The sequence below is a fragment of the Macaca fascicularis genome, chromosome 5 (assembly GCF_037993035.2).
Source record: "Macaca fascicularis isolate 582-1 chromosome 5, T2T-MFA8v1.1".
NCBI lineage: Eukaryota > Metazoa > Chordata > Mammalia > Primates > Cercopithecidae > Macaca > Macaca fascicularis.
Genome location: NC_088379.1, coordinates 145,578,989 through 145,604,935, shown reverse-complemented (window position 1 = coordinate 145,604,935; position 25,947 = coordinate 145,578,989). Strand labels below are relative to the sequence as shown.

General features: G+C 35.2%; 1 protein-coding gene and 1 long non-coding RNA gene across 4 annotated transcripts in view; one reads left to right on the top strand and one right to left on the bottom strand.

The window, feature by feature from the left end:
• Nucleotides 1-18,874, top strand: part of MGAT4D (MGAT4 family member D) — a 51,089-nt gene extending 32,215 nt beyond the window's left edge. Inside the window, exons 8-11 of one of the 2 annotated variants that reach the window (XM_005555964.4) lie at nucleotides 1,436-1,550; nucleotides 5,008-5,138; nucleotides 10,212-10,319; nucleotides 18,682-18,874. In XM_005555964.4, coding sequence (XP_005556021.1) covers nucleotides 1,436-1,550; nucleotides 5,008-5,138; nucleotides 10,212-10,319; nucleotides 18,682-18,690 — 363 coding nt within the window. In that variant the 3' untranslated portion in view covers nucleotides 18,691-18,874. Of the gene's footprint in view, nucleotides 1-1,435; nucleotides 1,551-5,007; nucleotides 5,139-10,211; nucleotides 10,928-18,681 lie in introns of those variants that run through there. The other variant, XM_065545518.1, reaches the window with a different exon arrangement.
• Nucleotides 8,592-25,745, bottom strand: LOC107129830 (uncharacterized). Of its 2 annotated transcripts, none has more exons than XR_012435130.1 (3): nucleotides 25,575-25,745; nucleotides 23,809-23,920; nucleotides 8,592-10,296 (listed from the first exon to the last, which is right to left on the bottom strand). It is a non-coding gene; the product is annotated as an uncharacterized lncRNA (long non-coding RNA). The 2 variants fall into 2 exon arrangements; XR_001491027.4 differs by having other exon boundaries at nucleotides 25,594-25,745.
• Between the last annotated feature and the right edge of the window lie 202 nt (nucleotides 25,746-25,947).

The window sequence follows — 25,947 nt, the reverse complement described above, 5'->3', positions numbered from 1 at the left end:
TATTAAATAAAAAAGAAAGCTCATTTCCATTGCCCTCTCTTTCTTATGGAGGATATTTTTAGGCTTACCCCATGACTCTAACCAGCTAGTTGTGGAGTTATGGGTGAGACAGCCGGTTGCTTTTTGTCTTCTCTTTGCTGGGAACTACTTTGTCAGTCACAATATCTAGAGCTAGAATGTGGCACCTTTCATCAGGAGCATGAAGCTCCTTCATCTTAGCTATGGGCTCAATGTTCGCATCTCTCCCAAAGCCTCCCAACGTTTCATTTTTGTTTTGTTTTGTTCTTGAGACAATGTCTTGCTCTGTCGCCCAGGTCGGAGGGAAGTGGCACAATCATGGCTCACTGAAGCCTTAAGTAGCTGGGACTACAGGTGCACATCACCACACTTGACTAATTTTTTGTAGTGTTTACATAGGCAGGGTTTAGACATGTTGCCCAGGCTGGTCTGGAACTCCTGGGCTCAAGCAATCTGCCTGCCTCAGCCTCCCAAAGTGCCGGGACTATAGGTGTGAGCCACAGCTCCTGGCCTCCCTCCCAAAATTAATATGTTAAAATTCTTACCCCCAAGGTGATGGTATTTGGAAGTGGAGCCTGTGGGAGGCAATTAGATTATGCAGGCAGAGCCTCATAAATGGGATTAGTGCCCTTGTAAAAGAGACCTCAGAGAGCTAGCTGGCCCCTTTTACTGTGTGGGGATACAGTGGAAGCCATCATGTATGAGGAATGGGCCCTCAGCAGACATAAGCCTGCTAGCACCTTGTTCTTGGCCTTCCCAGGCTCCAGGACTGTTTGTTGTTTATAAACTACCCATTGTATGGTATCTTGTTATAACAGCTCAAATGGACTAAGACAGTTCTAAACTAGAAACTGAAGTATTTGTGAGGATGAAAGTGGATTTAGATAAAGAGACTCTTTCAAAGAGGGATTTAGATGGAATGTTTAGTATTTAGGAAAGAAACAGATAATTTCTTGTCTGGTTAATCTCAGAATCAAACATGGAGCAGGGTACGGTGTCTCATACCTGTAATCTCGGCACTTTAGGAGGCCAAGGCAGGAGGCTCACTTGAGCCCAGGAGTTGGGAGGCCAAGGCAGGAGAATTACTTGAGCCCAGGAATTCGAAACCAGCTTGGGCAACATGGTAAATCCCTATCTCTACAAATAATATAAAAATTAGGCAGGTGGCACATGCCTGCAATCATGCCAGTGCACTCCAGCCTGGGTAACGGAGTGAGACCCTGTCAAAAAAAAAAAAAAAAAAAAGGAGATCAACTAACTGTAAATACCTTCAATTAATTGAAACTGAAATAAAATTATTATTTTATAAAAAACATTTTCTTCAGTATATTCTATTGTATTTTTTATTTTCAAGTTAATGTAGCTTACTCAATGAAAGCGTCGAAGGTACTAATGTCTTTTGGGGTTTTTTTTTCAGCTAGAAGATGATATCATAGCTAAAGAGATGTACTTTACAAAAATAACAGATTTTGTAGGTAACATCAGTTCAAATAATTGGTTTTTTATTGAGTTTTCAATGCTTGGATTCATAGGTAAGCAATAGATCTACTTTGTTGGATCAAGTTTTTTAGCACACAATAATTTAAAACATTTAAAAGAGTTTATCAGTTTGTTTATTACTAAAGGAAAAAGAATGGCATGATTTTTATAAAGACATGAATATCTTAACAGTATAATCAGATACAAGTACCTGAATTCCAGATAATGTGTTTTCTTAAACCAAACTTTTTTCTAGAGAGATAAAATTGACATTTAGACACTTACGTTATAGAAGCATAAAAGAGTTAACCATTTATTAAGTGCTTGCTGTGAGTCTGGCACACATGTTAGCTCAGTGGCTAAGACGCACTTTTCTCTGCTTTATAAGAATACTGAAACTCAGATAATTAAAATTTTAGAGAAAGGGATTTTAACTCAGTTGCTGCAATTTCCAGTATGCTAAAGCTGGCAGTCTTAAAAAATGTAAAAACATAAGAGGAATTATACCCACTGCAGAAAATTTCCAAATACTGTGCCCATAAAGAGATTTTTTTTTTTTTTTTTTTTTTTTTTTTTACTATTCTTCCATAGATTTTCCTTTCAAATTCTTCAATTTTTCTTTCTTCACTTCCATGCTTTTTTCTTTCCTTTGAACCTCAAGGCCCCAAGTTAAGTTACCATACTCCTCATTTTATGGTACATGACGTTATTGATTCATGCAGGAACTCTTCCTTATTTATTCTTTTCTTTCATTCCCAATCCCTACACCCACTTCCTGCCATTCTTCAATATATTGTTCACTCTAATATGTTCAAAATACACTTATAAATATACATATCCATGTAAATTATTTGATGCTTTTCATATTTGTATATTCCTATTCCTTACATTTTTGTCCTCAAAACTTGATTTCTAAACTATCAGCATTTTTTTATGTTCATTTAGTTTATTGGTTTTTTACTGTTGCGTAAGTGCTGCATAATGATGGCCACTGAAATTTCTGCATTCAGAATTGTGCAGTGAGGACTACCAGTTTTGCACATAGAGGTCATGCATATAAAACTGTAACCTGCTTTTAATTTCTTTACATCAACAATCCCACGATCAGCTGTCTTATAGTCACATCCAAATTCACTTCCAGCGTTCACTTTCTGTGCTTTCATCTGTCATCCAGTCAGTCCCTTCTTTTGATGACCTACTTTTGTTAAATGTCATGTGGATTTATCACCGGAAGGCAAGGCAAGACAACCACACATTTTGCTGTCTACAAGTGGACTAAATACTGGATGCACAGTGACCACTCACCAAAGAACTTTGAAAGAAGTGACTTATCACTTACTTATCACTCACATTTGGTTTATCTATTTCCTGAGTGGCAGACCTTAATTGCTTCCAATGTTCTGCTACCATGAAAAAATGAAGTGAGGTATATGTCCCCTGGAGTGGACCGCTGAGGATTCACATAGTTCTAAGTACTGCCGATTGCTTTACAGATTGGTTATATGGTTTTTTTTTTTTTTTTTTTTGAGACGGAGTCTCGCTCTGTCGCCCAGGCTGGAGTGCAGTGGCGCGATCTTGGCTCACTGCAAGCTCCGCCTCCCGGGTTCACACCATTCTCCTGCCTCAGCCTCCTGAGTAGCTGGGACTACAGGCGCCCACCACCGCGTCTAGCTAATTTTTTTTTTTTTTTTTTTGTATTTTTAGTAGAGACGGGGTTTCACTGTGGTCTCAATCTCCTGACCTTGTGATCCGCCCACCTCGGCCTCCCAAAGTGCTGGGATTACAGGCGTGAGCCACCGAGCCCGGCGGTTTATGCTTTCATAAGCAGTGCATAAAAGTTCGTGCTTCCCCATATGCTTGACAACACTTGGTTTTATCTATTATTATATGCATATATTTGCCATTCTCAGTATAAAGCATTTCTGGGATTGCTGGTAAGGTCCATCTGTTTTTCATATACTCACTCGATGACTTTTGTGTTTCATGTTTTCTGTAAAATTTTAAGGGCCCAAAGGTTTTTCCTCAGCCTTTTTTAAAATAAGAAGGAAAATTTTTGTTAACAATAATACCCAATGAAAAGCATGGAGACAAAATAATCTTGCTGATGGATTAGTCTGAGAATTTAAAATTCTCAAAAAAATTTATCTTTCTCAGTGAGGTCAAGTAGGAGACACATAGAGAATACTTACATTCTGATCACAAGAGCACATAGAACAAGGTGCACTATTTACAGGATGCCAAATCTTATTCAAGCTTAAACTTACAAAAGTTTTGCTTTTGGTTATCATAATTCGGTTATTCATTATTTGCTAAAAATATGAGCTTGCCAACCAGAATTTTACAGCATGGTGACAGCAGGTTAGGAATTGAATCAGCTATTTTATACATCATTAAATCACTTGCTTTGGTCACTATACAAATGGGTGCAAAACATTAAAATACAATTATACATTTTAGTAAGTGACCCGTATAAACTCAAGTCCTAGTGAAGAATGAAGCATGCTTACATCCTACTTTCATATTTATCAAATCATTAGATGTATTTTACATTATTTACTTTGAAGTGAATATGTACCTGAATCTTATCCCTTCAACTTCATTTTAAAATTAAAGATGCAGCATATTAGAAAAAAAGTATTAGACCTAATGGAATAATATTTTAAAATATAGTAAATCTTTAAGAATAACAAATATAGGCCAGGCGCGGTGGCTCCAGCCTGTAATCCCAGCACTTTGGGAGGCCGAGACGGGCAGATCACGAGGTCAGGAGATCGAGACCATCCTGGCTAACATGGTGAAACGCCGTCTCTACTAAAAAAAAAATACAAAAAACTAGCCAGGCGAGGTGGCGGGCGCCTGTAGTCCCAGCTACTCGGGAGGCTGAGGCAGGAGAATGGCGTAAATTCGGGAGGCGGAGCTTGCAGTGAGCTGAGATTCGGCCACTGCACCCCAGCCTGGGCGACAGAGTGAGACTCCGTCTCAAAAAAAAAACAAAAACAAAAACAAACAAATATAAAAAAAATAGCATCCTGTTAAAATAATTCTCAAATATTGAAATAAGAGAGTACTTTAATAAAATTAAGTAGTAAAAATGAAAAATGTGGTAGATTAATAAAGTGCTACAAAAATCAGGTAAAAAATACAGTTTGTACGAAATTAAGTAAAAGATTACAGCGCCTATATGTTTCATTCTATTCACTTATCTTTCACTTGATTTAGGCAATCGATCCGCATTAGTTATCACAATTGATTTCCTGAGAGTATTGACTATTCTAATACTAATAGAGTATTGACTATTCTGCTTATATTCTCCTTCAGATGTGGTAATTCTTGATACTTAAGCAGATATAGTGTTCAATTTTATCATTGTCCAACTTCAGTAGTGCTTTAATCTTTAGTGCTAAGGAATGGGACATATTTAAATTTTAATAACTTTTGCTTTTTTCCCATGTTAAAGGAATGAACAACTACATATGAATTATTTGCATCTAATTATATTTTTTCCCATAGGAAAGCTGTTTAGATCTGAGGACTTAACTCACTTTGTACGGTTTTTTTTAATGTTCTACAAAGAGAAACCCATAGACTGGCTCCTGAATGACATTTTTCAGGTAAAGGTGTGTGACACAGGAGAAGATCTTGTGAGTATTCATTTACTTTACGAATAAAAAATATTTTAGGAAAAATATTATCTAATGTAATTACCTAAAATTTGTTTACCAAACCAAATCTGATAAATACATCAATTTTTAAAATTTCTAATATCCCCAATTTTGATCTTTCTACCTGTTAAATGAAGTAATGAGAGACCCCTAAAATGTAGTGAAAAGTTGAAACAGAGGATCAAAAACAGAGTGAACAAACAGAAAAAAATGGTAGACATAAATTCAAACATGCCAATACTTACATTAATATAAATGATTAAAGTACACTATTAAGAGTTTGTCAGAGTCAATTTTTTAAATGATGCCACCACTAAAGTCAATATTCAGTTCAAATATTATAGATAGGTTAAAACTGTGGATGCAAAAAATATACACCATACAAACACAAATCAAAGGAGATTTGCAGTAGTAGTTATTTAGTTATTTATTGAGACTCATTCTGTAGCCCAGGCTGGATTGCAGTGGCACAATCACAGCTCACTGCAACCTCAACCTCCCTGGGCTCAGGTGATCCTCCCACCTCAGCCTCCTCAGTAACTGGGACTATAGGTGCATGCCACCATGCCCGGCTAATTTTTGTATTTTATGCAGAGACAGGCTTTCGCCATGTTGCCCAGGCTGGTCTCAAGCTCCTAGGCTCAAACCATCACACCTTGTCCTCCAAAAGTGCTGGGATTACAGGGGTGAGCCACAATGCCCAGCTTATAGTAGCTATATTAATATCAGAATAAACTTAAAAGCAAAGAAAAAAAACAGTCTAGGTATCAAGAAAGATATTATATATAATAAAAGGGTTAATTTACCAAGAAGACAACAGAGTCTTGAAATACATGAAGCAAAAACTGACAGAACTAAAAGAAAATATACATTGATCTACAATTACAGTTGGAGATTTCAACTCTTCTCTCTCTCAGTAATCAGCAGAACTGATAGGCAGAAAACCAGCAAGGAGATAAAAGAACTGAACATCACCATCTGTCAACTGGATTTAATTGGCAGTTAAAAACCACTACATCCAATAACAGTAAGAAATACATTCTCTTAAAAAAACAGATACAACATTCACCAAAATAGCCACATCTTGGATCATAAAACAAAGCTTAACAAATTTAAATTGAAATAATTTTTAAATGTATGTTCTTGTACCACAATGGAATCAAATTAGAAATCAGCAACATGAAGATAACTGAAAAATCTCAAGCACTTGATAATTAAACAACACACTTCTCAATAAGCCCTAGATGAAGGAAGAAGTTTTAAAGGAAATTAGACAACTCTTTGAAATGAATGAAAATACAATGTTTCAACATTTCTGGAATGCAGCTAAAGCACTGCTTAGAGAGAAAGCTTATAGACTTAAATCTATATCTCAGAAGAGAAGAAAGATCTCACATTCATAATCTCAACTTCTACATTCACAAACTAGAAAAAGAAGGGCAAAATAAAAGGTAAAGGAAGAGAGGGAAGAAAATAATAATAATAAAAGAAAACAGAAAATTAAAAGCATAAAAATAACAGAGAAAACCAATAAAACCCAAAGGTAATTGTTTTAAAAAGAGCAATAAAACTGCTAATTTTCTAATAAGAGTGACAAAAAAATACAGCTTATCAACATTAGAAAGAAAGTGGGAGTTCCACAACATACTCCACAGATACCAAAAGGATAATAAGGGAATACTGCAGGCACTTCCTTGCATATTCAAAGAGCAACTTGAAAATGAAATCCATCAAAAATTGTAAATTACCAAAACTCATCCAAACTGAAATTGGTAACCTGAGTAGTCCTATATCTACTAAAGAAATTAAATTATTATTTTAAATCCTCAAAAGGAAATTTCTACATCCAAAGGGTTTAAAGGTGTATTCTACTAAATGGAGATGAAATAATAACAATTGTATATAATATCTTCTCCAAAATAGAAGAGGAAAGGGTACATCCCAATTCTTTTCATGAGGCCAGCATTATCATGACATGAAAACCAGACAAAAACAGAGCGAAAAAGGAAACCAAGACCAAATATCCCCCAAATATATAGACAGAAAAATCTTCCAAGTAACAGTGAATTGAATCTAGCCATATGTAAAAAGAAAAATACACCATACTAATTGGTATTTATCCTATGAACACAAAACTGGTTTAATGTTTAAAAATCATACAGTGTAACCCATCAATTTAAGATTCTAAAGAAGAAAAGCCACATGATAATATCAACTGATACAGAAAAATCATTTGATGAAATTCAAAATTCATACATGATAAAAACTCCCAGCCAATTAGGAATAGAAAGAAACTTCTCTGACATGTTAAAGAGCATCTAGGGAAATCCCATAGCCAACTTCATGTTTAATTGTTGAAAACTGGATGCTTTCTCTCTAAGATTAAGAAAAAAGTAACCATGTCCATCCTCACCACTCCTATTCAACCTTTTACTGGAAGTTCAAAGTAGTGCAATAAAGGGAAAAATAAAGGCACATGAATTGAAAAGCAAATGCCATGATTGTCTATGCAGCAAATCACAAAGAATACACACACACACACACACACACACACACACACACACACACATCCTAGAACTGATAAATGACTTGAGCAAAGTTGCAAGATACAAGGTCTATACACACAAAAATCCATCATTTTTCCTCAAAATAGCAATGAAACGTTGACAACCAAATGTATTAGTCCATTTTCACACTGCTATAAAGAACTACCTGAGACTGGGTCATTTATAATGAAAAGAGGCTTAATTGACTCACAGTTCTACATGACTAGGGAGGCCTTAGAAAACTTACAATCATGACAGAAGGTGAAGGGAGACAAGGGACGTCTTATATAGCAGCAGGCAAGAGAAAGCCAGGGGGTAATTGCCACACACAAAACCATTAGATCTCATGAGAACTCACTCACCATCATGGGAACAGCATGGGGGAAATTTACCCACATGATCCAATCACCTCCCACCAACTCCCTCCCCTGAAACATAAGAATTACAATTTGACATGAAATTTTGGGTGGGGACAAAGAGAAAAATGGTCTCACCAACATTTCAAAATTACTTACAATATTTAAAAATATTACATATAAAATATTTATGTATCTGTATGTGTATACATTTAACAAAATATGTACATTGTCTATATGCTGGACACCTTAAAATGCTAATGAAAGGGATAGAGAGACATACCATGATCATAGATTGGGAAGCTCAACCTAGTAAAGGTATGAATGTTCCCCAAATTGGTCTATGGATTTAATACAATTCTAATCAAAATCCCAGCAGAAATTTTTTGGTAGGTATTCTACCAAAACTGACTCTAGAATTTTTAAGAGAAGACAAAGGACATAAATCAACTAAAATAATTTTGAAAAAGCAGAATAAAGTTGGGAAAATCACATTATTCAATCTGTAAGCTTACGATAAAGCTACAGTATTCAAGACAAGCCACCTTTATTGGCAAAACGAGAAACATAAAGGTCCATGGAGCAGAATAGAGTCCGGAAATAGGCCCACAAAATATAACCAACTGATATTTTACAAAGAAGTGTATGCAATTCAATGGAGAAAGAATAATCTTATCACAAATGTTTACTGGATCAATTGGTGCCCTATCTCTCAACCATACTGCAACCTAAACCTCACACTTTATACAAACATTATTTCAAAATAAATCATCTATCTAAATACAAAAAATCATCTATCTAAACACTAAAACTCTTGGAAGAAAATATAGAAAAAATGTTCAGGACCTAGGGTTGGGTGAAATTTTTTTTAAATGACACTGAAAGCATTTTTAAAAATTGATAAATTGGACCTCATCAAAATTAAAAATTTTTGTGCTGCAAAAAGGTACCATTAAGAGGATGATAAGACACCACAGACTAGGAGAAAATATTTGTAAATTTCATATCTAACAAAGGACATGTATTCAGTATATGTATAGAACTCTCAAAACAAACAACTCAATTTTTAAAAGGGCAAAAGATTTGAACAGACACTATCCAGATTCCATAAAAGTAATGATTGTCCTTACGGCAATATGAAATAAGCTCAGCTTTATCAACAGTTTGTTTTGAGGGTGTATTTACCGAGCCATTATTTTATATGCTAAACTGTAACTCCTCAACAAATTTTATCTGATGCTAATTTAATTTCAAATTAAATTAACTCTAAACCATTAAATTACTTTACAGTTAAAAGAGAAACTGTTAATATTTCCTATGTGTTAGTACTGGGTAGAAATGCATCTAAATAAACCTGTTATGTAAAAAATCACTATATATATAAATTTTAGATTTATTTTTCTGAATCTTCTATGTATAAAAACCTATAAAATAATTCTCAGTGATCATAATTATTCCAAATGTTTGTGGGGTTTTTATTGTTTGTTTTGTTTTTGTTTTTTAAAAATGGAGTCTCACTATATTGCCCAAGCTGGTCTCAAACTCCTGAGCAATCCTCCCACCTCAGCCTCCCAAAGTGCTGGGATTACAGGCATGAGCCACTGTGCCCAGGCTTCAAATGTTTGTTTTTAATAGGAGTGGTTCTATAGGTCATCCTTCTTATTTTCATTTTTGAGAAAATTATCCAGATTATTCTTCATTGACTATAAATTGGTTCTTTGTTTTAATATCACATTTTTACTCTCTAAGAAGAAATTGACGTGATATAATTCAATACAGAAATTAGTCAATGAATATGGGAAGTGAAAGAATACTGTAGTCTGACAGATATAGATAGAAAAATACCAAGCATTTTATTTGAGTTATTATAATTAAAAGAAAGAAAGGAAATATAGTTGGTACAACACTAAGCTGGTTTTCTAAGACAGAGTTCATGCAAATACACGTTGTAACAAAAATCTTTTTTACCCCAACTCCTTTGCTCTATTCTTTTGAAGAAAAAGCTAAGAATTAAATATTTTGTTTATATTTTTAAATATGAAAATAGAACTCTAGCAAAAACTAATATATAAAAATTCTACTATCAGTAAACGCAATACAAAGCAATATCTGGGTTTTTACAGAAGATTGTTGTTTCTCTTTTTCCACAGGGAAACTGTATAAAAAGAAAGAAGCAAATACGTATTCGGTATAAACCTTCTCTTTTCCAGCATGTGGGTATACATTCATCATTCCCTGGAAAAGAACAATATGAAAAAGTAAGATTTTGAAATGTAACTTTAGTAACATACGATATTTTATAAACTTATAAAATACTATTTAGAAAAAGAGTGGTGACATAAGAGACTATAAAATATGGTTGCTTAAGCAGAATTCATCTTATGGTAGAACTGTATGTTGTGAAGGACATTTATAAATTAAGCAATCATCTTTTAAAGCCCCAAGTTATCTATCATGGTAAGAAGAATTCAGCCTACATAAACTATTTTGCCTTACTGTTCCCAGTCGTGCAATTCAAAGAAGACTAAAAAAGTGTTTTGAAAATTATAATAAAATTCACTATTTTAGTCTAAAATTCAAAATTATACTATAATATTTCAAAAATAAAATCCTTCTACTATTTAATTTAAATGTATCAGAATTTTTATTTCAGATCTCTGTTTGTTTTGCCAGATGAAGAAAAATTTAGCATTGCTTGGTTTTTAGTCATTCTTAAAATTTTGCATCATTTTCAGATACAATATTATTGATAATTGACTCAGCCCCCTAGTGTAGTAGAAGAAACAAAGATTTCAAGGTCAAAGCACCTAGTTTTCAGTCCTGGTCAACTAGGGAGTACATATATGATACTGGGCAAGTTCTAACACTCCTCTGAGCTTTCTTCATCTATAAAAGCTTCAAAGAGTTTAAATGATCCTTAAGATTTCTTCCACCCTCGACACCTCTACCTTTAGTGTCTTTACACTATGAAAGAAATGCTTGCTTTAATCCTTTGTCAACTGAATGAGAAATAGACATATACATCTTCCCATCATTCATGACTCACCCTCTTTCTGCTTTTTCTGCTTTGTGTATTGTAATGCATGATTTGGAACCATGCCTAGAACATAATGTGAAGTCAGTAAATGTTAGCTGTTGGCTATCAAGCAAGGTGGAATCCAACAAAGAAAATGTGCCAAACAAGACAAATATGTGCCTGGAATAATGAAAACGTAACTGTTGTGAATCTTTGTGCAAAAAATCACACCATCAGAATACATAGCTGTAGATATGATGCAGAAATAAATTGGTCTATACCATTCTCTTTTTTGACGCTATTATAATGCGATTCTTTCATTATACTTTTTGGCCAGATATGATATTTTAACCTCACTTTTGTAAATTCATGGCATATTAAGGAAATGTAGACACAAACATTCATATTTTGATGTTATAATGCTGGCTTTTTTCCTTTTTTATACTTGATACCACACAAAATAGAAGTCAATAACAATTTAAAAATATGTCAAATGTGTTTATATTCAAATTATTTTTAAAATTTTTAACAGGATGTTTATTATTAGGAGTTTCATGCTTCTAAAGCTTCTTTAAAAGTATCAAAATCATTCTTTGGAAATAATGGCATAATAAGGATTAGACTATTTCTCAAATTTCTTAAGAGACTACATCATATTTTAAAATACTAATCCTTCAATAAAGTGGTAAGTATAAGAAAATTGATATAAATATATAGACATCAGATATTTATTAATTTTATTTTAAATTACATTCTATGAATGTTCAACTTTTATTACTGTGTTTCCCTTAATATTCATTTCTTTAAGTCTTTTTTTAAAACTTTTAGATAAAATTTGTTCTTTAACCAGTTAAATTTTGTTTTACCCTTATGATAAAACTTGTTTTTTTGAGAAGTATTCTCGCTCTGTCGCCCAGGCTGGAGTGCAGTGGCGCGATCTCGGCTCACTGCAAGCTGCGCCTCCCAGGTTCACGCCATTCTCCTGCCTCAGCCTCCAGAGTAGCTGGGACTACAGGTGCCCGCCACCACGCCCAGCTAATTTTTTGGTATTTTTAGTAGAGATGGGGTTTCACCATGTTAGCCAGGATGGTCTCTTACCTTGTGATCCGACTGCCTCGGCCTTCCAAAGTGCTGGGATTACAGGAGTGAGCCACCGTGCCCAGCCATGATAAAACTTTTTAAATTGTAAGATAAATTTTCTACAGTTTTATTAAGCGGAAAAATAATTTTATTTATCTCTAGTCATCCAGCTTGTAGTTCAAAAAATAATAATTTAATAAAACAAAAATATGCCCTTTTAGTGATGAATTTTCTTAGTTTTTAAATTTTTTGAAATTTGCCTAGATTGTCAGTTTAAATGCTGTTTATCATTTCATATTCTAGGTCTATGATAAACATAAAAATTTCTTTTGGAAACAACTAACATATTTCCACATTGGTTAACAAAACCATACTTTCTGAAAATTCAAATAAAATACTTAAAAGAAAGATTTTTCTTAGTTGATAAGCTAATATTGTGTATTCTATAATTTTCTACTTCTCCATTGTATTCAAAAAGTCATTTTCCATTTATTACAGTGCACTGGGCATAGGGCCAATTGTTTAAATGTACTGCAATTAAGGTTGCCAGATAAAATACAGGACACCCAATTGACTTTGAATTTCAGTTAAATAACGATTTTTTTTTCATGTATGTCTCATTTGTTTTGTTGTTGTAGTAGTTGTTGCTAAATCTGACAAGCCTAGTTGGAGGTGATGAAGGGATAGGGAGTAGAAGGATACTGCCCATAAAAATGCTTTAACTGAAAAGAATACCACACACAGAGAAGAAAGGATCAGCACAAGAACTCCAGCAACTCAAATGATCAGAGTGTCTTCTGTCCTGCAAATGACCACACTGGTTCTCTAACAAAGGCTCTTAATCAGGCTGAGATGGCTGAAATGACAGAAATAAAATTCAGGATATGGATAGAAATTAAGATCTTCAAGATTCAGGAGAACGTTAATACTTGATCCAATGAATCTAAGAATCAAAATATAACAATACAGGAACTGACAGATACTTGATCCAATGAATCTAAGAATCAAAACATAACAATACAGGAACTGGCAGATACTTGATCCAATGAATCTAAGAATCAAAATATAACAATACAGGAACTGACAGATAAAATAGCCAGTATAACAAATAATCTGACCTGATAGAGCTGAAAAACACTCTACAAGAATATCCTAATGCACTTGCAAGTATTAACAGTAGAATAGACCAAGTTGAGGAAAGAATCTCAGAGCTTGAAGCCTGCCTTCCTGAAATAAGATAGTCAAAATAAACAAAAAGAGTGAAAAAGAATAAACAAATCTCCCAGAAATATGAGATTACGGAAACAGGCCAAATCTATGAATCACTAGCATCACTGAATAAGACAGGGTTGGAAAGCTGACAACTTGGAAAATTTATTTCAGAATATTGCCAATGAAAGCTTCTCCACCCTTGCTAGAGAGGACAATATTCAAATTCAGGAAATGCAGAGAATCCCTGCAAGATACTAGAAGATCATCTGCAAGACACATAATTATCTGATTTACGGAGGTCAAAATGAAAGAAAGAATGTTAAAGGCAGCCAGAGAGAAAGGGCAGATAACCTGTAAAGGGAACCCCATTAGGCTAGCAGTAGACCTCTCAGTTGAAACCCTGCAAGCCAGAAGAGATTGGAGGCCTATATTCAGCATTCTAAAAGAAAAAAATCTTCAACCAAGAATTTCATATCCAGCCAAACTAAGCTTCCTAAGCAAAGGAGAAATAAGATACTTTTCAGACAAGCAAATGCCGAGAGAATTCATTACCACCAGACCTGCCTTACAAAAGCTCCTGAAAGGAGCACTAAATATGGAAAGGAAGGACTATTACTGGCCAATGCAAAAACACATTTAAGTACACAGACCAGTGACATTATAAAGCAACCACACAAACAGGTTTGTGTAATAAGCAGCTAACAACACAATGACAAGCTCAAATGCACACATATTAATACTAATCTTGAATGTAAATAGGCTAAATGCCTCACTTAAAAGACAGAGTGGCAAGCTGGATAAAAAAGCAAGTCTTCAAGAGATTGGTATGCTGTCTTCAAGAAATCCATCTCACATGCAGTGACTCTTAAAAGCTCAAAATAAAGGGATGGAGAAAAATCTACCAACAAATGGAAATCAGAAAAAAGGCAGGGATTGCAATCGTAATTTGAGACCAAACAGACTTTAAAACAACATCAAAGAAGACAAAGAAGGGATTACATAATGGTAAGGGGTTCAATTCAACAAGAAGAGCTAACTATCCTAAATATATATGCACCCAACTCAGGAGCACCCAGATTCATAAAGCAAGCTCTCAGAGACCTACAAAGAGACGCAGACTGCCACACATAATAGTGGGAGACTTTAATACCCCACTGACAGTATTACACAGATCGTCACGGCAGAAAATTAACAAAAGATATTTAGGACCTAAACTCAACACTCGACCAAATGAACCTAACATACACCTACAGAACTCTCTGCCCCAAAACAACAGGATATACATTCTTCTCATAACCCCATGGCACATACTCTAAAATTGACCACAAAATTGGACATAAAACAATCCTCAGCAAATGCAAAACAAAACCTCAAAATCATACCAACCATGCTCTCAGACCAAGTACAATAAAAATAGAAATGAAAACTAAGAAAATTGCTCAAAACCAAACAATTACATGGAAATTAACCTACTTCTGAATGACTTTTGGGTAAATAATGAAAGCAGAAATTAAGTAGTTCTTTGAAACTAATGAGGACAAAGGTAAACATTCCAGAATTTCTGGGACACAGCTAAGGCAGTGTTAAGAGGGAAATTTATAACACTATATACCCACATCAAAAAGCTAGAAAGATCTCAAATTAACAATCTAACATCACAGCTAAAAAAACAAACAAACAAAAACAAAAAACAAAAAAAAAACCTAGACAAGTCAGAGCAAACCAACTCCAAAGCTAGCAGAATACAAGAAGTAACTAAAATCAGAGCTGAACTGAAGGAGACTGAGACATGAAAAACCATTCAAAAGATCAATGAGTCCAGGAGTTGGTTCTTTGAAGAAATTAATAAGACATATGGACCACTAGCTTAATTGTAATAATGAAGAAAAGAGAAAAGATTCAAATAAACACAATTAGAAATGACAGAGGAGACATTACCACTGACTCTACAGAAATACAAATAATCATAAGAGACTACTATGAACACCTCTATGCACACAAACTAGAAAATCTAGAAGTGGATGAATTCCTGGACACATACACCCTCCCAAGACTGAACCAGGAAGAAAGTGAATCCCTGAATAGACCAATAACAAACTCCAAAACTGAATCAGTAATAAATAGCCCACTGAACCAAAAAAGCCCATACAGATTCACAGCCAAATTCTATTAGGTGTGCAAAGAAGACCTGGTACCATTCCGACAGAAACTATTCCAAAAAATTGAAAAGTAGGGACTCCTCCCTAAGTCATTCTGTGAGGCTAGCATCATCCTGATACTAAAACCTGGCAGAGACAAAACAACAACAAAAAAAACTTCAGGCCCATATCCTCAATGAACATCAACGCAAAAATCCTCAACAAAAACCCAGCAAACCAAATCCAGCAGCACATCGAAAAGCTAACTCACCACAATCAAGTAAGCTTTATCCCTGGTATGCAAGATTGGTTCAATACACGTAAATCAATAAATGTGATTTGTCACATAAACAAAACTAAAGACAAAAACCACATGATAGGCTTTCAGTGGTACTGGAACAAAAACAGACACATAAACCAATTAAACAAAATAGAGAGCCCAGAAATAATGCCACACATCTACATCATCTGATCTTTAACAAAGCTGACAAAAGCAAGCAATGGGGGAAAAACTTCCTATTCAATAAATGGTGCTGGGATAACTGACTGGCCCACGCAGAAGATTGAAACTGGACCCCTTCCTTACACCATATATAAAAATCAACTCAAGTTGGATTAAAACCTTAAATGTAAAACCTGAAACTATAAAAACCCTGAAAGATAATCTAGGAAATACCATTCTGGACACAGGAACTGATAAAGATCTTATGATGAAGATTCCAAAAAGAATTGCAATAAAAACAAAAATTGACAAATCAGATCTAATTAAACTAAAGAGCTTCTATATAGCAAAACAAACTATCAACAGAGTAAACAGACAACCTACAGAATGGGAGAAAATATTTTTAAAAACTATGTATTTGATAAAGGTCTAATATCCAGGATCTGTAAAGAACTCTAAAGTTACAAACAAAAAACAAACAACCCCATTAAAAAGTGGGTAAAAAACACAAACAGATGATTTTTAGAAGAAGACATACATGCAGCCAAGAAGCATATGAAAAAAAATGCTCAGTATCACTAAGCATTAGAGAAATGCAAACCAAACCCAAACCACAGTGAGATACCATCTCACACCAGTCAGAATGGCTATCTTTAAAAAGTCAAAAAATAGGGTTGGGCACGGTGGCTTACGCCTGTAATCCCAGCACTTTGGGAGGCCGAGGTGGGCGAATCACCTGAGGTCAGGAGTTCAAGACCACCCTGACCAACATGGTGAAACCCCGTCACTACTAAAAAAACTACAAACATTAGCTGGGTGTGGTGGCAGGTGCCTGTAATTCCAGCTACTCTAGAGGCCAAGGCAGGGGAATTGCTTGAACCTGGGAGGCAGAGGTTGCAGTGGGCCAAGATTGCACAATTGTACTCCAGCCTAGGCAAGCAGAACTCCATATCAATTAAAAAAAAAAAAAAAGGCAAAAAGTCAAAGATGCTGGTGAGGTTGCAGAGAAAAGAGAACACTTACACAGTGCAGAGTGTAAATTAGTTCAACCATCATGGAAAGCAGGGTGGCAATTCCTCAAAGAACTAAAAACAGAACTATCATTTGACCCAACAATCCCATTACTGGGTATATACCCAAAGGAATACAAATTGTTCTACCATAAACACACATGCGCACATATGTTCCTCTATTCACAATAGCAAAGACACAGAATCAACCTAAATGCCCATCAGCGATAGAGTGGGTAAGGAAAATGTGGTACACATGCACCACAAAATACCGCATAGCCATAAAAAAGAATGAGATCATGTCCTTTGCAGGCACATGGATGCCACTAGAGGCCATTATTGTTAGTAAACTGACACAGGAAGAGAAATCCAAATACTGCATGTTCTCACCTATAAATAGGAGCTAAATTATGAGAATCACATGGACACAGAGAGGTGAACAACAGATACTGGGGCTTACTTGAGGGAGGATGGTAGGAAGAAGGAAAGGATTAGGAAAAATAACTATCAGGTACTATGCTTAGTACCTGGGTAGCAAAATAAGCTGTACACCAAACCCCCGTGACAAAAATTTACCTATATAACAAACCTACACATGTACCCCTGAGCCTAAAATTAAAGTTTAAAAAAAAAATGTTTTAACTAAATTACTACTTAAGGTCATGCCCTTGACTTTTATTTTTATTTTATTTTTATTTCTTTATTTTTTTGAGATGGAGCCTTGCTCAGTTGCCCAGGCTGGAGTGTAGTGCTGTGATCTCACCTCATTGCAAGCTCGGTCTCCCGGGTTCACGCCGTTCTCCTGTCTCAGCCTCCCGAGTAGCTGGGACTACAGGCGTCCGCCACCCCACCCGGCTAATTTTTTTTGTATTTTCAGTAGAGACAGGGTTACACCATGTTAGCCAGGGTGATCTCAATCTCCTGACCTCGTGATCCACCCGCCTCGGCCTCCCAAAGTGCTGGGATTACAGGCGTGAGCCACCATGCCCGGCTGCCCTTGACTTTTATTAAAGGATGATATGTTAATACTGTATGACATTTTTGCATTTTCTTCAAAACTGTTATTTAAAGTTTTATGATTCTCTTTTGTGTGAAAATACATGGAACAATTCTCTTTTAGAATTTGATGCTAGGAAAAGATATTTCTCAAAAAACTGTCATGATTTATTTGGTTTTGTGTGGGGTTTTTTCCCCTTTTAGTAACAAGAAATTCCAAACTCATTTCATATGATATGTAGTATCCATATAATCTTATATTAAAACCAGAATTTCTTCAGTCCTCATTTTATATTTAATTCTGGCTTTCTCTTATATATTATTATTAAAGAATTATTGTGTTTTCACTTTAAATTACCCTAAATCTTTTCTATATTTTTATTTTATGTTATAAAAATCAAATAAATGAGTTAAACTATTTGTACATTACCTACAATGCTTTGTTGGCTGTAATGATAGTCTGACTATACAGATTTCCCTGGAATCCCACAGATGGAAATCTGTTTTCAATCATTTTAACAGCATGAGAGTATTAAAATTGGCATTGTCTAATATATCTTAAGAATCTTATCTTCTCCTAATATAAAGTTATCTTCCCTATATTAAACGGGTGGGTGGTGTCAAAGAGGATACAACAAGGAGATAATATGATTAAGAAATTGTGAAAATAATTTCATCTTTATGAATTAATATATTATTTCTATGTTATTTTTATTTTTATTTCAGAAAATATGAAGATAAAGAAGCATAAGAAGAAACTCCATAATACCTGGAACCTCAGATAACCTTGATTTCTAATGGCATGTTTCAGAAATTGTAGTAATAAAAATACATAATTATCTAGCAGATAAGTAAACAATCAATAAACTAGTAGACTTGAAAGTACTAAATGACTTCTTACGTCAAGAAAAAAATAGAACATTGATTTATATTGCTTTTACCCTATCGCAATTTAATTTAAAAATACTAAAGGCAGGGGAGATTTTTTTTTAAATTAAGAACCATACTTTATTGACTCCAATAGTGAGACCATCACATAATTTCAATAAACAGTTAAAAGTTCAAAAGCTTGCTATTGTCGCAGAGAAGTTTTGGGTGAACTGGTATATGCTGTTACCCGTTTTGTTAAGACACAAAGAAAATAAAGAAAATAAAGAAATAGAAAGCACAAATTTAAACAAGCCTGGATCTGACAATGCCACAATGTCTTCTTATCTTTTAATAAATGCATTTAAAACTACACACTTATCCCTATGTGCCATTTGAACTGATTATCAAACATCTTGATACATATGTATTTTGATAGTCATTTAGTTCTAAAGATTTCATAGTTTCTCTCATTATTGCCTTCTTAACACACAGATTATTTGGGAGTCTTTTTCCCAAATATATTGGTTTCTCCATCTTTTATTGTTAATTTCTAAATTACTTGCATAGTGGTTATAGAACTTTACCTATGTGATAAAATTTTGAGAAATGTTGTGAATCCTTATGTTCCACATGACTTTGGAAAGAATGTATAGTTTCTGTATACTCCCTTTTAAACATGTTACATTCATTTGTTTTTAAAAGTGTTGGTTTTGTGCTTTAAAAATATCTTTTAAAAATATTCCTATCTATTGAGTGCAAGATTCTCTTATATCAGGTTTTTTAATTTGGTCGTTGAAATCTTTTCACTCCTTACTAATTTATACATGGTTGATCCATCAGTTTCTTACAGGGGCCCATTAAAATCTATTTTTCTTCTTGATGTTATTTTATAAGATATTATTTATTTTGAGCAATAATAAGAGATATTTGTTATCCTTTAATCAAATATTGTGAAATTCTTCATTTCACATTGTTGCCTTATTCTTGAGTGCCAAGATCTCACACATTCGCCTCGGTGTGAACTGTATCAGATACCAATTTATAAAGAGAATATGAAAGATGAACTATTTCTGTGTCTCCATTTCATTCTCACTTTTGAGAAGAAAATAAGATATTGTACGTATGTTACAAAGATTTTAAATTTGACTTAAATTTTGAACTTTGGAAATTAAATCTGCCAGAGCATAGTCCCAGATAATATGAAGAATTGAAACAAAGTCCCAGAATAGTATTTCTTGAAAAGAGCAACATTCCTTGAAAAGGTGCTTACTTGGACTTCTTATCCTGTTGAAGACTAGAACAAAATACCTAAACGATTGGCACCATAAGCTAGGATAAATATATGAAAAGCCTTTCCAACATTCTGCTGAATGTCAAGAGAAAGCTGAGATGATTCCAAGGGAATGCTGCTGCAGTGCTCAGAGGCATTTGAACCCTGACTGAGATACAGTGAGAGTGAAAGATGCTAGAAGAAACAAGGGAGAAGAAAGTTAAAGACAGCCTTAAAAGTCCAAACCAATTACCACAGTCCCTGAAGAAATTATTCATGATTAAGAGTATTTGGGTGGTCAGCACAAAGTATTTCTAGAAAATATTTCTAATGTAGCCAGAAGAGATGCCCCCTAACTTCCATCCTCACCCCTGCTGTTTGCAAATGTGGATGTTTGGAGGATATCATTTACCACCCATGGTCATTAGTCTGAGATACATGAGGAAGGGGAGATTTGGAGAACCCCAGACACGTAATATAGAGTAGAGCAGAGCAAATAGTGCTTCATTGGTTGGTTTGAGCATTTGTTTTATAGCATTTATGCTGATTTTGCTTCATTAAAATCACTCTTCTTCAAACCTACATGAAGACAAATGATGATGTATAATAGATAAGTTTTAGAAACCAGATTCTCCTGAAATCTTTTTTCATAAAACAACTTTTGAAGCAAATAGAAGCTCTGCAAACATTAGAGATATAAGTAAAATTATCTCTATGGCCAAAATTTCTCTCAAGTATTGAGATAAAAAAAGCCAAGAACATCTGTATTATTTGTTATTGACTATATGAGTAAATAGCAATGTACAAATATTACTACTAATAATTAGTAATTAATAGAAATAGTCAATGTGGCTCCACTCTTGGGTAGAGGAGAAAGAGATACCCTCTACTAACATAGGTGTGTAAAAATGTCTCAGAGTTAATTGTGTATTCTTGCATAGAACTTTCACCCTGTGGTAGGATTATGACAATTGTGAACAAATTTACCAAGATAAATCTGGGCAGGCATTCCCATGGGAACACATCTCTTTATGTTTCCTTTTTTAAAAAATAGCCTTGGTTTACGTTTTTAGACACTGCGTTCATTTTAGTGGTAGCTCAGGTGATGAATTATGAGAAAATTTATATAAGCTGACAGATTTTTGTTGTGCTGATATTAGTCTTCTTTCTATAAGCCCAGATAAAATGTATAATTTCTTAGAAAACAGTTTACCAAAATTAATGCCAGAAGAGGCAGAAAACTTAAACTAACCAATTTTCATAGAAGAAATAGAGAAAATTATCGAGAAAAAACAAATGATCACAAAGAGACACCAGATCCAGATGACTGCACAGGGAAATTCAACCCAACTTTTAAAGACCAAATAGTCCCAATATTTTTAAATTGTTTCAGAGCATGGCAAATAAGGAAAATTCTCAAATTATTTTAATGATGTAAATATAACATCAGTACCTAATCATAGTAATGGTAGCACAAAAAAAGAAAAGTAGAGAGCAACATCATTTATGACAACTGATGCAAAAATCCAAAATACGATTTAGAAATAGATTCCCTAGCAACACTTAAAAAAAAAAAAAAACACCACACCATGACTTGATATTTATACGAAGAATGCAAGAACCTGTTAGGACTCTGTTAGGAAACCCACTATTAGAGTGCACAATACTAATAGGACTAAGAAGAAAAATCACATGGTTACCCCACAGATGTTTAAAAAGCCTTTGAAAAAGTTCAACTTATTTCCTATAAAAAAGTAAAGAAAATTGCAATGAATTGGTTCTTAACATGTGGAAATAAACACTCTCATACACTGCTTGTGGGAATAAAAAAAGATACAATTCCATGTATCTACAAAACATCCCAGCCATTCCACTCCTAGTTATTCAAGAGACTTAAATAACTCTGTATTAGGCCTTTTTTGTATTACTATAAAGCAATATCTGAGACTGGGTAATTTATAAATAAAATAGGTTTAATTGACTCATGGTTCTGCAGGCTGTATAAACATGGCACCAACATCTGCTCAGCTCCTGATGAGGGCCTCAGAAAGTTCACAATCATAGCAGAAGGTGAAGGGGAGCCAGCATGTCACATGGTGAGAGCAAGAGCAAGAGAGTGAGAATGGGGAGGTCCCAGACTCTTAAATAACCATAACTCACATACACTAACTGAGAACTCACTTATCACAAAGGAGATAGTGCTAAACCATTCATCAGGGATCTGCCACCATGATCCAGTCACCTCCCACTCAGCCCCACCTCCAACACTGGAATCACATCTCAACATGAAATATGGAGGGGACACACATTTCAGCCATATCAGCATCTTTATAACAGCCAAAAACTAAAAACAATCCAAATGTCTACTAAGAGATGGATGTATAAACAGTTTCGTATCTGTATGGTGGAATACCACCGAACAATAAAAAGGAGCAAACTATTGATGCACACAAACACATTCATGGATCTCAGAATCATTATGCTGACTGAAAGAAGCCAGACAAAACAGAGTACATCTATATAGTTTCATCTATATATAATTCTACAAATGGCAATCTAATCAATAATGACAGCAAACAAATCTGTGATTGCTTAGGGATGGGGCAAGGAAAATTTGGGGGTGATTAATATGTTCATTATTTTTGTAGTGTTTCTTGGGGGTATATATGTCAAAAGTCATCAAATTGCATGCCACTCAATATGTCACATTGCAACTAAATATTTTCCTGAAATTTAGGGTTAATCCTGTCACTCTGCTGTTTAAAATAATCTGACGGTTCTATCTGAAGAATACAGTTTAATTATCTGCCTTGACATTCAAGCTCCTCAATAAACTGGCCCCAATGTACTATTCCAGAATCATTTTCTGACATTCACTTTCATGCCCTCTACGTCTAACTACAATGGACTAGTTGCCATTCTCTGGATACTTCGTGCTGTGACCATGATAGCCAGAATGTCCATTTCCTGTGCCTTTGTCACACAGTTCTAATGGCACTTCTTTGATGAAGTTTTCTTCATTTAGGAAGAATGAGTAACAACATACTTTATGCTCCCATAACATTTTGTCTATGCTACTATTATATAATTTCTCATATATTATAGATATTTGGTTATTTGTCTATTTCCCTAACTACATTATTAGCTATTTGAAAGCAGGAGCCATGTGTTTGTCAGTCAAAATTTTTGCACACTGCCTAGGACACAGAAGATGCTCAATAAATGTTTGTTAATACTTCTAGTAAGAAGTGAATAAAAGCACATGAGCCTTCCACTCTGAATTCTCATTAATATATTCATTAAAATAGGTAAATAAGTACCCCCTGAAACAACATTCCAAATTGAGAATAAGAATTAAACATATATCAGAAACTTGGAGTTTTACAAATTTTCACATCAATGGGTCAGGTTAATGATCTGTTTAGCTCACTTTCTGAGCTAAAACGCCAAGACTAGAAGCAAGAGTAGGACTTGGCTGATTTAATGATAGCCGCAAACAAGGAAGGTCAGGAGCGGAAGCAAGCAGAAAGGAAAGCAGGGTCCCAATGTAAAAGGCAAAAATGTCCTCATGAAAGCTTCTTACAGAAAAGCTTTTCTTTGATGCTTTCTTTTACCTTTGTGTGCCAATTACATTAGAATCTAGTGGTATAGGAAAAAGCCTGTACCTGATCTTCAATGAGAAGAACCATATGTGATGGCATTGGTGTACTTACCACTAGAGAGGAAGCCTAGTGAAAAGCTTCGTCCTTCCTTCCTCCAGTTTCTTGTCAATGCCTTTCATTGGCTGACTCCATAGAAACCATTAATGTCATCCATAAAGGCCACCTGCATGGCTCACAGAGCAAAGTGAAAGAGGATAGAGACTACATATAGTGGCACATAGTGGGGCAAACGGAAAATATCTAGCATATTTCACTCCCTTTTTTAGCATATATTCTTGTTCATATATCTTGCCCTGGTGAAAAATGTATTCACACAAAATCCCCAGTAACATATCATTATGAGGTGATGCCAAGTCAGTTATACTCTTACCTGAAACCTAAAATCTTAGCTACCACCTGTGCTTCCACATAAGTAGCAAAGGGAAAAAAAGGAAGCCAAAGGAAACAGATCACGAGACCCATTCTGAGGTTTGTGATGAGTCCTGGGTTGATTTTCAAACTTCCTTCTTTGATAACTCTTTTATGGTCCTCTTACCCTCTCTCAATTCTTGAATGGAAGGGATAGTATGAAAATTGGTGTGACTCAACTTTTCTTCCTGTAGAATTTGGGTCCTTGGTGGACGTATCTTCCTTTGATCAATACGGTTGAGTAAGGACTTACTAAGAAGTGCTGGGTTTTAGATATAGTTCTCTATTGCCCCCATTTTGTAACGGAAACCTAATTTCTCCTTGGTAATCAAGATCAATCACACCGTACACTAACCTTCTTTCCTGCCTACTGGTTAAGCAGTACAGACTGTTAAGAAACAGCCTCAGATTCTAGTTTAATGGAACTATGACTGTTCCCTCCCCAAAGCATTCCTCCCTGGAGCACTAGGACCTTCAAACCCACTGAGCTGAAATTCATGAGGAAAAGAACAAAAATTGTGTTCAGGAGAGGATTTGTTGTAACGTAATTGGCACACTTTCCCCTCACCCTTGTTTCCTACATTGGTCACTAGATTAAGACATAGCAAATCCAGTAGACCAGCACCCCAATCTCCCAGATGTTATTTTCGTGAGGAGCCATACTGAGTCTTCCAAAAGCCATTCCATGATTCTAACAAGGCAACTTCTTTTAGGTGATGTGGTTCATAGTCAGACTAGTGAATCCATGGGGGTGAGACCATTATTGCAGTTCCTCCTTATAATATGTATTTCTTGTTGGAAGCCATATTGTGTGGGCTACCATGGCAATGGATGAGACATTCTGTAAGTTCACAAATGGTAGCTCTGGCAGAAAGGGAATAGACAAATCCACAATCAGAATGTGTATTTCTCCTTGTGAGGAAAAACAGCTGCTTCTTCCGTCATGAAAGAATTCCAGGTACTCAAAATACTGCCAGACATCTGCCTGATCCCCATAAAAGATAATTCCAGCAAGAGTTCCGCATTGGTCTCTGCTGTTGACAGGTTAAGAATTCAGTTACACTGGTAGCTAGATCACCCTTGTGAATTAGAGCCCATTTTATTAAATCCATGCCTCCATGGTCACTTTCTATATGGGGCCTTTGAGCTTCCATTGATGACCAAAGAGGCTGATGTGGATATTCTTATCCATCTGGATTTTAAGAACTTCCTCAATGGATACCTGTAGGGGGGCTTTATGTGGAACATACATATCTTCACACTCTGTGCCCACTCCAAGAAACCCATCCACAAACCTCTTACAACCTGCCTCGCCATCAGTATATCATTCTTGTTTTTTCTACATCCCAGGTCAGCCAGTCTATCTGCTAGTCCCCATATTAGTGAAGATCTATATTAAGGCTGCCCACCGGAATGATTTCAGCTCACCCCTGTCTCTCCAGGACTTCCTTGAGTGGGGCTGTAATGTAGCAACTGTCCACTTCTCACTGCTACAAATATGGCAGGACAGATCCATCCACAAACCAGGTGGTACTTTTTCCTTCATTGTTGACTGGTCATAGAGGCCTCTTCATCAGGCCATAGCTGCAGAGTGAGAGAGAAACAATAAAGAGCCGTGTGAATCTGAGCCACCAGCATATGCAGTTTTGTTATGCTTCTTAGACGTGATCACATCTCTCCAATTTGGTGACTTGGTGAATCAGATTACCTCAATTCAGGCCACTTTATGTCTTACCGGCAAGCATTCAGTATTTATCAAGATCCAGTAGTACACCAGGAGTT